Here is a 13,420-nt window from a genome sequence, read left to right as displayed (position 1 = left end):
TAGCATGAATTTTATACAAATAAATGGAGGGTCTTTTAAGTTTACTGTGTACATGTTTGTGATTAGCTGCCTAAAGAACATCACAGTAGATCTACTAGCTAAAAAGGTGAAAATGTTGAGATATTGTTCATACTGGGAAGAAATATTTATTTGAAGTAACTAAAATTCTTGACACAATCAAGGGTTTTCATGCTTTCCTGATAAATATAGACAAACGTGATCAAAAATGAGTAAAGATGGTTTCTTTAACATTTTAGGTGACATATAGGTGATACAGGTTTTAGTGTCAAACTAAACAAGAGTAAATGTGGAATCTGATTTACTCTCAAAGAATTCATGCTAAAAACGTTTAGCATACTTTTTTTTTTTTTACTGTCATTCCTTGATGCCATTTAGCATCCAATCAAACTTAGTCACACCTTTATCTTTGTCTGAAATAAATTTGCTGTATATTTAAGAAAGTACTTTATAAGTTAATGTGTTTGCATATAATATTGGCTATACCCTATCTATAGTAGGATGTTAATATATCTTGGCTTTTTGTTTCTGTCAAACAGTTCTGCTTTAAAGTGAATTAAATTTAAAAAGGAAGAGTTGTTATAATTTGAAGGGCATAGATATTTTTGTTAAACCCAAGTATAGAACCAATTTAAAGGGTCGGTCTACTACTATACAGGGAATGAGTCTGTAGAATGGTTTGGAAGATGATGCTAAAATGGTGAAGTCAATGTTTATATTTAAGAAAAAGATAAAAACTGTTTTGTTGGAACAATATATATATAACTGATTAATGGATTAATGTCTATTTTGTTAAGTATGAAATTTTGATGAGTTATGTATTTTGCTGTATTATATATGAATGTTTATGTTTAAATTGATGGTTTGAATTGATTTTGTTTATGAGGGAGCAGATATGATAAGAAATTTTCTTCTTCTGCTTCCTTTCATTTTATATATATATATTTTTTTTAATTTTTTGAAATTGTATTTGTGTTTTTATTGGAAATTAAATGAAATGAATAAATGAATAAATAAATAAAAAAATTCTCTTTCTGAAATTAAAGTGATCGCAATCAAATCAGTTCAGTAATACCATTTATTGCCGCTAGATGTCACTAAAGGGGCGTTATTTTTTGGGGTAAGAATCCCTCACTGATGACGCTTTAAGTATTTAACTCTGACCTATATTTGATTTAGGCAGAAAAATGTTTCTAAACTGAAAAGATAAACCAAAGTTGTGCCCAAACCTTTTTAAAAAAAAAAATCTTTTAGATTTATTTACAGCCATGACTTTCAGATACTCTCCATCTGCTGTAGGTCAAGAACAATGAGCCAGTTCAAAGTCTTGTTTTCGAGCAGCCCCTGAACGCAGCAGTAGTCTCCGCCCACACGCCGTGGCAGCAGACGTAGTCAAACAGCAGGTTGGCGGTTGTCCCTCAGACTCGCTGTTTCAGGTGTACGGTGTATGACACCGCGGAGGTCCGCTCAGGTGTTTTGGAGCCTCACCAGTGAACGAAGTGGCCTGACGCGGTATGCTTTGTTTTCAAGCCCGGCTGTCTCTGGGACGTCTGAAATGCCGTTGTTCGTCCGCCTCCGGCCTCCTTGCTTCTGTCAATAAAGCGGGAGCGCCGCTACAATGAAGAACACCGGGTCAAGAATTTGAGCCGCTGCTTGTTTGTAGCTCGAGCGGGGACGAAGCTAGCGGTTCGGCTAGCTCAGACAGCTCGCACACGGCGGCGGCTCGGATATCGGATTAGTTTGAGTCATGGCTGGGCTCATCAAGAAGCAGATCCTGAAGCATCTCTCCAGGTTAGTTCTCGTCAGGAACAGAGGGACTCAGCTGTCAGTGCTGGCTCTCACCGAAATGCTACTTTCATTTAGCTACGACATGGGTGGAGAAGTGAAGCTAACAAAAACACTAATGTAAACCCCTTTAACAGCTAACGAGTTAGCTTCATACATTAATCCCTCGAAACTTGCCTAAGCAAGTTCAACCAGTTGAGTTGTTGAGTCAGATAAAGCAACAATCTCAGCTTTTCCCTATAGGCAAATTAACAAATCTGATATACAGTATATTTAAACATAAATATGTTGATTTATAGGAGCATAAATTAGGTATTTAGACCCAATTTATCTGGGCATTACAGTAGACCTTACTTAATGGGAACCAACAGCTTAAAATGTCATCATAAATGCATTATACTATGTAGAAACATAGAATATGAAAAGCAAAGATATGTCTGAATTACATAGTTAAAGCAAAGTGATGTGTTGCATCATCTGTAAACACAAAGACTGACATTTAAAATAACCAAATGAGTCATAACACAACTGTGACATTAACCATTTATTAGTATTTTCTCCTTTTTTATTTGTACGTAAGAAGCATTTATTTTAAAATAGGTAGATTGCTCTCTTTGCACAGAATAGGATTCATATAATGTACTTTTTTTAAACGAAAACCCTAAAAGACTGTATAATCTAAAATATAAAATAAGTCTTCTGTGTACATATGACCAGTCCTTTTGTTCAGAAAACCAGCTGGAATAATTTATCACTGAAAATGCACATTTTTGCCCTCCACTTTATTGCATTTTAGGTATTTAGCATCACCATTTATCCTTGGATGTTTAAAGATATAAAAATATACAGGTTAAAAATCTAATTCTTAGGCTCAGTTTTGTTATAGATCATTTGACATGCTGCCGTGAGCAGCATTTAGCTCTGCACATGAATTATTTATTCTTTTCCACTGTCTCTCAGGGGACTTTCAGCGCTTCCGTGTTTTATTCTGAAGGATGACCTGAAAGCACACGACAAACATAATTTAAAACCATACATTAAAACATTTGCGGCTTCCGTTAACTCTTAAAATAGCAGAATGTGTCATATATATATAATAATATAGTGGAAAGGTTAGTGTTTTTAACTCGAAAGGTGGACTGAGCTTTGGTATAAGTGGTTCTATTTGAGTTATTTTTGAAAGTCTCTTCAACTGCTGCTGGACCAGTGTGCGTTTCTGAGAAACAAAGGACACAAATTCAATAATTTAATTTTTTTTGTTTTTCATACGCTTAAAGCAATAAACAGAATGTACCTCATCTGCAGCACACAGGCTGTGTGTTATGTCCTTCACTGTCCTAGTGCACGATAGTTGTGTGTGTTGATGAATAAGGGTTTTTCTACATGACTGTGTTTGCCCTCAGCAGCAGTAACGTAACTACTGACAAGAAATGACTTGAAGAGTCGTGACGTCGTCCAACTTTGAGCTTGTTTTTGACCAGTCTGACTGGTCTGTTAGTGAATGGAAGCTGACCGGTCCAACACCGGACCTGTCCTGCGCCGCTTTGTGTCATGATGTCACAGTTCCCGTGTCAGAATGGCCAAGCGGCATTACCTCACTTCACAGTGTGAATGAAGCTTCAGTGAGGTGACTGGACGCTGGTTTCTGCATCACGCTGCTCGCTCATCAGCATAATAGCTTGAACTCTTATAGCTTATTTATACACGCTGTGGGTGTGCTTACTCAGCTACAGATTATGTTGTAGGTGTCAACATTTCAGCTGAGCCTTGCTGCTTCTTTGAAACAGAGGACATCTTTCTTGTACAGACCGGGACAAGAGGAAGCAGCACATCTTTACATTCAAGCGACTGGAAGTCTGCAGCATCGTTTCTTCTCTGGTCTTACTGAAGTGTGTGTCATGTACAGCCAGCTGTGCGGGCCTTTTTGAACAATATGAACTCTGGGTAGCTTCAGGATGTGTTCACCTGTTGCGGATCAATGAAAGCGATTCACAGAAGGTCAAAGTCAGGTAGCCCCTGGGGGTGAGTTGACACAAAGTGTGTGTTTGTCTGTTGTTGAGACCGAGTTCAGTAATCGACACAAATCTGGCTCTTAGCCACAACGTTGCCACATACAAACGTAGATGGATGAAGAACAGAAACTCAACATCTGTCACTTTCTAAAGGAGACATTTCTACTTGGTTGTTTTTCACTGTGAGGTAAAAGGTTGAACACAACTACGGACAGAGCTGAAAAACAGGTGCTCCTGCAATGATTCAAAAATACTTTCTTCTCTCTACCCTCCTTTTCTTTCCTTGTATTGTTTTTCTCCATGTTTGTTTCTACCCCACTTCTCTTTTGACTGGTCTTTATGACTTGTTACACCCCCTTTCTGTTTCACTTTCTAATGTTTTGGTTCATTTTCATTCAGTTTTGACATTTTAACTTACAAATTAAAAATAAAAACCACACCTAAACTATAGAAAGGGAAACTTATCTGAGACAAAATTAGCAAATGTTTTACCACTTCTGCTTGACAAATGGCTGAAAGGAAATATCAGTTGCCAAACAGTGTAAATTATTTAACCAAGAGTTTGTCTTTAAGCGCTCCATTACAATTTAGTTTCTTCTGTTAGCTAGATAAATTGATCCTTTATTCATAATTTTTTTAAATGTTGCGTCAAAATTAGGGATGCACATTATTGGATTTTTGGCCGATATGCAATATGCCGATATGTTAAAACGTATTTGGCCGATAAACGATACCGATATTTTATATACTTTGTCAAAACATAGCCCTCTTATTTAGGCTTATTTGCTCCAAAAATTGTGTAAGAGCTGGTGACATATATTCAATAACAGCCATATGATATGCATAGCACTTTAATTAGGGATGCACCGATCACAGATCACTGATTTCTAAAAAGTCTGACCTGCCGATACCGATTTTGTTTTATAAGCAACACTGTCAGGAGTTGCAGTGTAAGGACCTTCAATTTTCCAATCTTATTTTATTAAAAAACATACCCTTGAACATGATCCTAGAAACAATACAAACTTGTTTTATTTAACTGGCCATGAGGTAGTGCTCTGAAATATAAATGAAGTTCAGACAATTGTTTTTAAAACAAACAAAACATCAGTAACATCGGTTTATCGTGTAAGTATTGGCCGATATTTGATTTCCCAAAATTAAGGAAATCGAGGCCGATAAATCAGCTGTCCGATTTATCGGTGTACCCCTAACTTTAACTTATATTAAATGAAAAGTGTTAAATGTTATTTCTTAGCATTAATCACCTGCGATGCTGTCTCACTTGTGGAGGCTTGTTCTAGGTTCTAGCTGCAGTGTGGGATCCTTTGCAGTCTTTGTGCATGAAGGACAGACTTTTTAAGTTCAAAGTTTTTGTCCATCCATTATGACGTAAGATTAATCATGCTAACGGGGCTAACGCATGACGTCCAAATGTCTGTGGTAAAACTCACTCATGCTATTAGCTTCTTATTGATGTTGGAAATGACGGCTTGTAACTCGGGTAAGGTTACGTCGGAAAAGTATCTCTGACTGGGGACCACGTAGCGAGGCTCAACGTAGTCCAAAAATCTTCGGAATCTGACATCCTCAATGAAAAAAAAAAATTCCACACCGCTGACATTTTGAATTTTTGAATCCGCCCTGAGATCAGGTAGGCACATGTGGCATCATCACGTTATGCTGGCGCTGCAGGCGTCCTCGTCACTGGGTGTCATACAAAAACAGCGTCTTTTACATCAGTGAGTTATTTTGATGGAATGGCCGACGTCTGATATTGAACTTTAACGCTAACATCGTCCGATACCGGTACCATGCCGATAATATTGTGCATCCCTATTCAAAATAATTGTAAAATTTTATTTGCTTTTTGCTTTTCAAAACAGGATTATATATTTAGAAACATATATTTGTTTTAAAATTGATTTTCGTGTAAATTCAATTCAATAAAAAAAAATACTTTATTAATCCCAAAGGGAAATTAAGTGTCGTAGCTCATCGTCCTGGTTTCATTCAAGAGTTGTTAGATGCTGATAGCTGTGGACAAGAAGGATCTCCTGCAGCGAATCAGAAGAATCTGGCCACAGATACCGATTTGTCCACCCGGATCCAACTTGCTATCAGATCCAGCGGGCTCTCGGTCCTCCTGGGAAGCAGGACTTCCTGAAATTTGGGCAGAATTCCTCCCTGAGTGATGGTCACTCCTCCCGGCAGTGTGCCAAGTTCCTCATCACCACGGACAGACACCTCAAGGTGCCGGGGGATAATCCCGGTCCTCTCATTGTCACGAGCCGAGTTTATCACCAGCTCCAGGATCTCGGCGGTCAGGTACTCGAGCGCCACTGCCAGGTTGACGGGAATTCATCCACGGCGCCTCCTTTTCAACTCATTTGGGATTTGGGGCTGGAGTTGAGGTATTTGAGCTTTTGAGATGTTAATCAGCTGCTCCTGGATGTTAAAAAAACCCCACCTTGTTGCAATGGTTACACATCATAACAAATGCCCCAAAGTAAAAAGATTTCAGTAAAAATCCTTCTAGATGCACAGCATCTGACACCAGAGTAAACAACCATCTGAAAAAAGTGATTTACATCCAGAAAAAAGAGGAATTAAAGTTTTCAAAAGCAATAACTCCGAATTAATGTAACAGAGCTACTCCAACATGCAGCCAACCCGAGCGGCGCAAATTATACCACGATTGTAAAGTTTATGGCCGTTTTATTGATCTATCAGGAGCACAGTTTGTATCCACATTGTATTTGTGTCCAGGAATCTCTGTCCATGAGCAGGCAGATGCACTAAACCAAAGTATTTCTGCACAAATCGAGTTCCTAAAAGTGTAACGCTTATCACTCGGCTTCTTACAGGAAGAATTCATGACTCATGGAATTAGGTTTGTAGTCAGGCTGATACACAAGAGCCTATAACATCCTGATAAGAAGCCCTATGAGGTATATGGATAGTTTCATTAAGATCTTTTAAATATTTTCTCATATTTATTGTTGACTGAGTACAATTTAAATTCAGCAATAGGTCGAATGTTTCAAAAACTTTGAACAAATAGAAATTTATTTCACCACCTCCTTGGTGGAGACTGGGCACGGGAAAATGCTTCTGACCATCAAATATGTTTTTCATCACCAGTTTCCCCTCAAAAGTACAAGAAACGAGTTTCCCATCATGAGGCCTATGGTTCTGAGTAGATGATGAAGATGCAAAGCAGTGATCAGCTCCACTCTTCTGTCTGCTGCTGGGGAAGCTATTAATGCATGAGTCATGACCGAGTGCCGAGCTGTGGGTGTTTAATCAGCACAGAGCTGTGAACTACTTGTGGTTAGAAGATAATTTGAGTAATCCCTTCAGTCCTTTTTTTTTATACTTGACTGTTCTGGATAAGTTTGGTGTTAAACTTGAAAATGTTGACTTTGTGTGCATCAACTCTGAGAATACAGCCTCAACCCTTGGCTTTTATGCTTTATAAAATGAATATTAAGATAAATTTGTAGCCGTGTCAAGTCGTTTGTAACAAATACTGTGCGTAGCTGGGTGAACCGATACTGGTGAGTCCCACTTGTCAGAAAACTCTCTTCTAATTCTATCAGCCTCAGTATCTGTAGAAGAATAATGGTCTCAATGAAAGAATCAGAGGCTCTTTGTTCAGCAGCTCAATACACTCTGTTGATACTAAATATGAAGGAAGTGAAAGAGGAGGCGCATTGTAAAGGCCATCTTGTTGGTTTTTCTCTCATTGAGCAAACTTTGCTGATCAAATGAATGCTGATGATAAAAACCCCACAGATATTTTCAATGAAAGGTTCATTTGCAAAAGAGAGATGCTCTGAAAATGTTTGCTCTAGATTTTTTTTTAACATCTGTGCTTTGATTGTGCCTTTTTTTTTTTACATTTGCCTTCTTCTCACTAGACATCCCCTCCTTCTCAACTGCTAAAGTAAGCCATTTGTCATCTGAGTCACTCAGACCATTTTTTTTAGGCTAATCTCCTTCAAGCATCAGTGTCATCACGCTTCCACTCAAATGCATCATCAGAGAACAGAGAATATAGTTCCTTTCTGTAAAAACTAATGCTGGCACACTTAAGAAAATATCTGAGGCATACTCTCAATGTGAAACATCTTTTCAATGTTTTTGGAAAGATATTTTGCTCAAAACTCTCTTTAAAGCAGGAATTAACGCGTCATTTAAATGAATGTGCTCTACTGTGATCAGATACAAGATTTTTCATTCTATCTGAAAATAATCTTATATTGCTCATTTATATTTGCAAAAATCAAGTGTCAAAAAGGCCTGAAGTTTTGCACAGCGTCCACCTGCTCCAACACAACTCTGTGACTGTAACCCACAAAAATCACCCAGAACCACCTGAAACTTCTAATTAAAGTCTTATGACCTGAAAAAACAGAATACCTAGGCACTAACGTTAAAGGGTTTTTTAAAAGTTGTCTTTTATTCAAAACAAATGGCTGCTAACGATCACTGATGCAAAGGTTTAGCTACAATTTGAAAGTTTGTGAAGCTTTTTAGCATTTTCTATATTTGTGCATAAATATGACCTAAAACATCATCAGATTTTCACACAAGTCCTAAAAGTAGATAAAGAGAACCCAGTTAAACAAATGAGACAAAAATATTATACTTGTTCATTTATTTGTTCTGGAAAATGATCCAATATTACATATTTGAGAGTGGTAAAAGTATGTGAACCTCTAGGATTATCAGTTAATTTCAAGGTGAAATTAGAGTCAGTTGTTTTCAATCAATGGGATGATGATCAAGTGTGAGTGGGCACCCGTTTAATTTAAAGAACGGGGATCTATGAAAGTCTGCTATTCACAACATGTTTGTGGAAGTGGATCATGGCAGGAACAAATGAGATTTCCATGGAGCTCTGAAAAAGAGTTACTGATGCTCATCAGGCTGGAAAAGGTTACAAAACCATCTCTAAAGAGTTTGGACTCCATTAATCCACAGTCAGACAGATTGTGTACAAATGGAGGAAATTCAAGACCATTGTTCCCCAGGAGTGGTGGACCAACAAAGATCATTCCAAGAGCAAGGAGTGGAATAGTCTGCGAGGCCACAAAGGACTCCAGGGTAACTTCTAACAACTGAAGGCCTCTCTCACATTGACTGATGTTAATGTTCATGAGTCCACCATCAGGAGAACACTGGACAAAAATGGTGTAGTGACATATGGCAGGGTTGAAGGAGAAAGCCACTGATCTCCAAAAAGAACATTGCTGCTCGTCTGCAGTTTGCCAAAGATCACGTAGACAAACCAGAAGACTGTTGGAAGAATGTTTTGTGGACGGATGAGACCAAAATAGGACTCTTTGATTTAAATGAAGAGTTATGTTTGGAGAAAGAAAAACAACATTCCTGCATAAGAACCTTATCCCATCTATGAAACATGGTGGTGGTAGTATCATGGTTTGGGATTGTTTTGCTGCATCTGGACCAGGACGTCTTGCCATCATTTGATGGCACAATGAATTCTGAATTATCAGAGAATTATAGGGGAAGATGTCACAAGACATCTGTCCATGAAGTGAATCTCAAGAGAAGGTGGGTCATGCAGCAAGACAATGACCCGAAGCACACAAGTTGTCCTACCAAAGAATGACTGAAGAAGAATAAAGTTCATGTTTGGAATGATCAACTGACCTTAATCCAATCCAGATGTTGAGGAAGGACCTGAAGCAGCAGTTATTGTGAGGAAACCACCAACATCCAGAGCTGAATCTGTTTTGTTCAGAGGAATAGGTTAAAATTCCTCCAAGTCAGTGAGCAGGACTGATCAACAGTTAGTGAAAATGTTTAGTTGCAGTTATTGCTGCACAGAGGAGTCGCACCAGATACAGAAAGCAAAGGTTCATATACCAAAAAAATGTCCATGCTCAATAATCCAGGTATACAATCCAACAATTTTCAGACAGGTCATCTAGACAGTTTCTTGCAAAAATAAGAAACTGTCCAGATGACCTGTCTGAAAATTGTTGGAAAAATTCATATACTTATACCACTCACAAATATGAAATGTTGGATCATTTTCCTCAATAAATGAATGACCAACCAAGTATAATATTTTTGTCTCCTATGTTAACTGGGTTCTCTTCATCTACTTTTAGGACTTGTGTGAAAAGCTGATGTTTTAGATAAAATTTAAGCAGAAATATAGAGGATTCTAAAGGATTCACAAACTTTAAAACACCACTATAGGTTTCACACACTAAAGGGAAGTCTGTTGAACTGACACGGTTTCAAATTGTTGCCTAGAACAAAATGTTGTCCCATCAAGATTTTTTTTTTTATCCCAGATACTGATCCAAATCATTTTAAGATGAAGTATTTGCTGATGTCTAGTTTCAGTTTGCTACTTGTATTTCTCCTTTTGCTTCTCACACTTGCAGACTCCGTACCTAAAATCAGTTCCAAGTGCTTGACATGTTGGCACGCTACATCTTGTCATCTATAAAACTGTAAACAGAAGGTCAACATCAGAGGTCAGGAGCTGAATGTAGTCAACTCTGATACAGATGGGTAAAAAAAAAGCCCTGACTGGACCCAGATTTGATACGTAAATGACTCTGTACATCCCCACTTGGAATATTCATATGGATAAAGAGGCCATATTTGGTTCAGACCAACTTTATGTACAGGTCTAACAGTTGAATCTTAAAGTGGATCATCACCAAACAAAGATTAAAAGTAGGATTTGAACACAGTTATAGTTTTTAATGTATAAAATTTAGTGATGCGCGATATTTGACTTTTGGCCGATATCCGATATGTAAAAACTTATTTGGTCGATAACCGATACCAATATTTTATATACGTTCCTTTGTCAGAACAGAGCCCTCTTATTTAGGCTTATTTGCTACAAAAATTGTGCAACAGCTGTAAGAGCTGGTGACATATATTTAGTAACAGCCATATGATATGAATAGCACTTTAACTTATATTAAATGAAAAGTGTTAAATGTTATTTATTAGCATTAGTCACCTGCGATGCTGTCTCACTTGTGGAGGTTTGTTCCAGGTTCCTAGCTGCAGTGTGGGATCCTCTGCACTCTTGTGCATGAAGGACAGACTTTTTAAGTTCAAAGTTTTTGTCTATCCATTGTGCCGTAAGACTAATCATGCTAACGGAGCTAACACAACGTCCAAATGTCTGTGGTAAAACTCACCCAACAAGTCGTACTATCCATAGACATTAATACGTATTATTGTATGGTGCTATCGGCTATTAGCTTCTCAATGACGTAGGAAATGACGGCTTGTAACTCGGGTAAGGCTACGTCGGAAAAATATCTCTGACTGGGGATGATGTAGCGAGGCTCAACGTAGTCCAAAAATCTTTGGAATCCGACATCCTCACCAACAAAACATAAAACTTCCATTCTGCCAACATTTTGAATTTTCCTCTCCGCCATGAGATCAGGTAGGCGCGCGTGACATCATCGCATTGTGCTGCCGCTGCAGGCAAAAACAGTGTCTTTTATATCGGCGAGTTATTTTAATGGAGTGGCCGATGTTTGATATTGAACTTTAATGCTAATATCGGCCGATACCATTCCGATAATATCATGCATCCCTAATGAAATTGTAATAAATTGACAGTTTGGTAATTCTATAGACATTTTCATCATGGCATAGGCACATTATGATAGCTGTGTCAGTGAACCGTAAAGGTTAGTAGGCATACTGCTACAAACACCTGAATTTTCAGATCTTCGTTCAAAAAAGTTATTCTCCGAGGACGAATTGTGCGAGTACACTTGTTTCTCAACGAGCAAAACTTACAAAGGAATTCAGCAAACGATCTCTTGTGAAACAAATTGTGTTTCATGTGAGCGGCAAATAAAGACTTAGTAGTTTGCTAACCTCTTTATGGACCTGGATTTAGTCTGGTGAGCTCAGCCCTGCTGACCGGAGTCACTGAAGTGAGAATAAAAGGAATTATGACAGAGCCTAATACTTGTTACTGTTCTTCTCAGTGATGAAAGGCAGCATGTGTGTTGTCGTTTTTTATGGCCTTTAAGTTTAACAGCACTTGTATTGGCCCTGCATGCTGTTTTAGCTGTATATTTTATTTGATTACATTATTGATTTATTCAGAGAGAAGAAAGAGGTGACTTGAGGAGTGAGAGAGCAAGCTAAACTAGCTGGCCAGGCTGTTGTTACTTGATCAGCGTCAAGGATGAATGTTTCACTCGTCGCTCCTGCATCAACATCCTCGGATCCAAACTCACTGTTTCTGCCTGAGAATGTTCATGCCTCCGTGTGTCCATTCATCAGGTGTGCGTATTTTGTCTTGTGCTCTTGTGTTGAGGATTTGTTTACGCCTCTGCTGCTGAATAATTTACACAAATGTTGAATTGGAGACGTAACAGCATGGGGATGATGTTGTGTGCAAAGCAGCACAAGTTTGATAGATTAAATTATTTAAAACACGTTATTTATTTATTTTTTATCACAAAGTGGTGCTCGCCAGACAGTAATATCAGGCTTTAGCTTTTAACGTTGCGAGCGTCGTTATGTTGCCTCTTTGTCTTGATACAACTATACAGGTACTGATTAGTTCTATATTTGAACATTTTTCTTTCCTGTAGTTGACAATACAAGTTGTCTTCTTTATGGTTTTATTTTTGCACTTTATCCGTCATAAACTGTCGTGTATAGAAAACTAAAAACAGGAACATGTCTGCATTGGTTTTTCCCAGGAACTTAGCAGATGTTTCAAGCCACTTAGAGAGGTCCAGGTCGAGAGCTTCAGATCTTTTTGCAAGGTATTCCAAGAAACGAGAGCGGAGTAAGAGAAGGCCCTTTTGCCTAGTTCAGTCCGCACTGAGGGGACACTGCAGGTAATAATGTCCTGAGAGCGCACGCTGTAGCTGCACTCACACAGAGATGTGTAAGAGGAGATATATGAAGGCAGCAGACCAAGAAGTGACAAAGATGAAAATGTACCAGTGGGAGAGTCTGCGTAAAGTTAATGATGACCAGTTAACCTGTGAATACAGGTGCTGGTGAAGATTCTCAGTCATCCAGGACATGATGAATTCAAAACGCGTGAATACAGGGTGCAGTGATAGGTACGATAGTTACAGCCATTTATAAATCTTAGTGCATAGACGGCATCCAACATCTGCAGGGTGCTTGTGGGGGCGTAAATAAAATCACCATAGTCAATGGATTGAAGGAAAGTTGTAGTTTCAAGGCGTTTCCTAGCGTTCAGAGTTAGACAGGATCCGTCTCTGAAAAAGAAACCCAGTTTAACTTTCAGTTTCCTTACTAGGTTTTCCACGTTGAGCTTAAAAGAGATATACGTCGACCAAGATACTCAAGTATTTGTAGGAATTGACAAACTCAATAGGGACACCATTTGAGGATAAAATCAGAGGAAAAGCTGCTGGGACTGACTTTAAAAATTATTATTTTTTTGTTTGAGAAAAGCATCCCTTTGGTTTTGTTGGCATTTAGGACAAGTTTGAGACGGAACAAATCTGACTGGATGATGTCAAAAGTGGATTGCAGAAGTTGGAAAAACTTAGCAACTGTTTTAGCTTGACAATAAATGTCATCAG

General features: G+C 38.3%; 1 protein-coding gene across 2 annotated transcripts in view; it reads left to right on the top strand.

Annotated features, from left to right (window-relative positions):
- The first annotated feature begins 1,400 nt into the window (after positions 1–1,400).
- uhrf1bp1l (UHRF1 binding protein 1-like) overlaps positions 1,401–13,420 on the top strand; it is a 38,255-nt gene continuing 26,235 nt past the window's right edge. For both annotated transcript variants that reach the window (XM_037696047.1, XM_037696048.1), the window contains exon 1: positions 1,401–1,809. In XM_037696047.1, coding sequence (XP_037551975.1) covers positions 1,766–1,809 — 44 coding nt within the window. In that variant the 5' untranslated portion in view covers positions 1,401–1,765. The remainder of the gene's footprint in view (positions 1,810–13,420) is intronic.

The sequence above is a fragment of the Nematolebias whitei genome, chromosome 22 (genome assembly GCF_014905685.2).
Source record: "Nematolebias whitei isolate Nwh7 chromosome 22, NemWhi1, whole genome shotgun sequence".
Classification (NCBI taxonomy): domain Eukaryota; kingdom Metazoa; phylum Chordata; class Actinopteri; order Cyprinodontiformes; family Rivulidae; genus Nematolebias; species Nematolebias whitei.
This window is presented reverse-complemented; position numbering and strand designations above follow the sequence as displayed.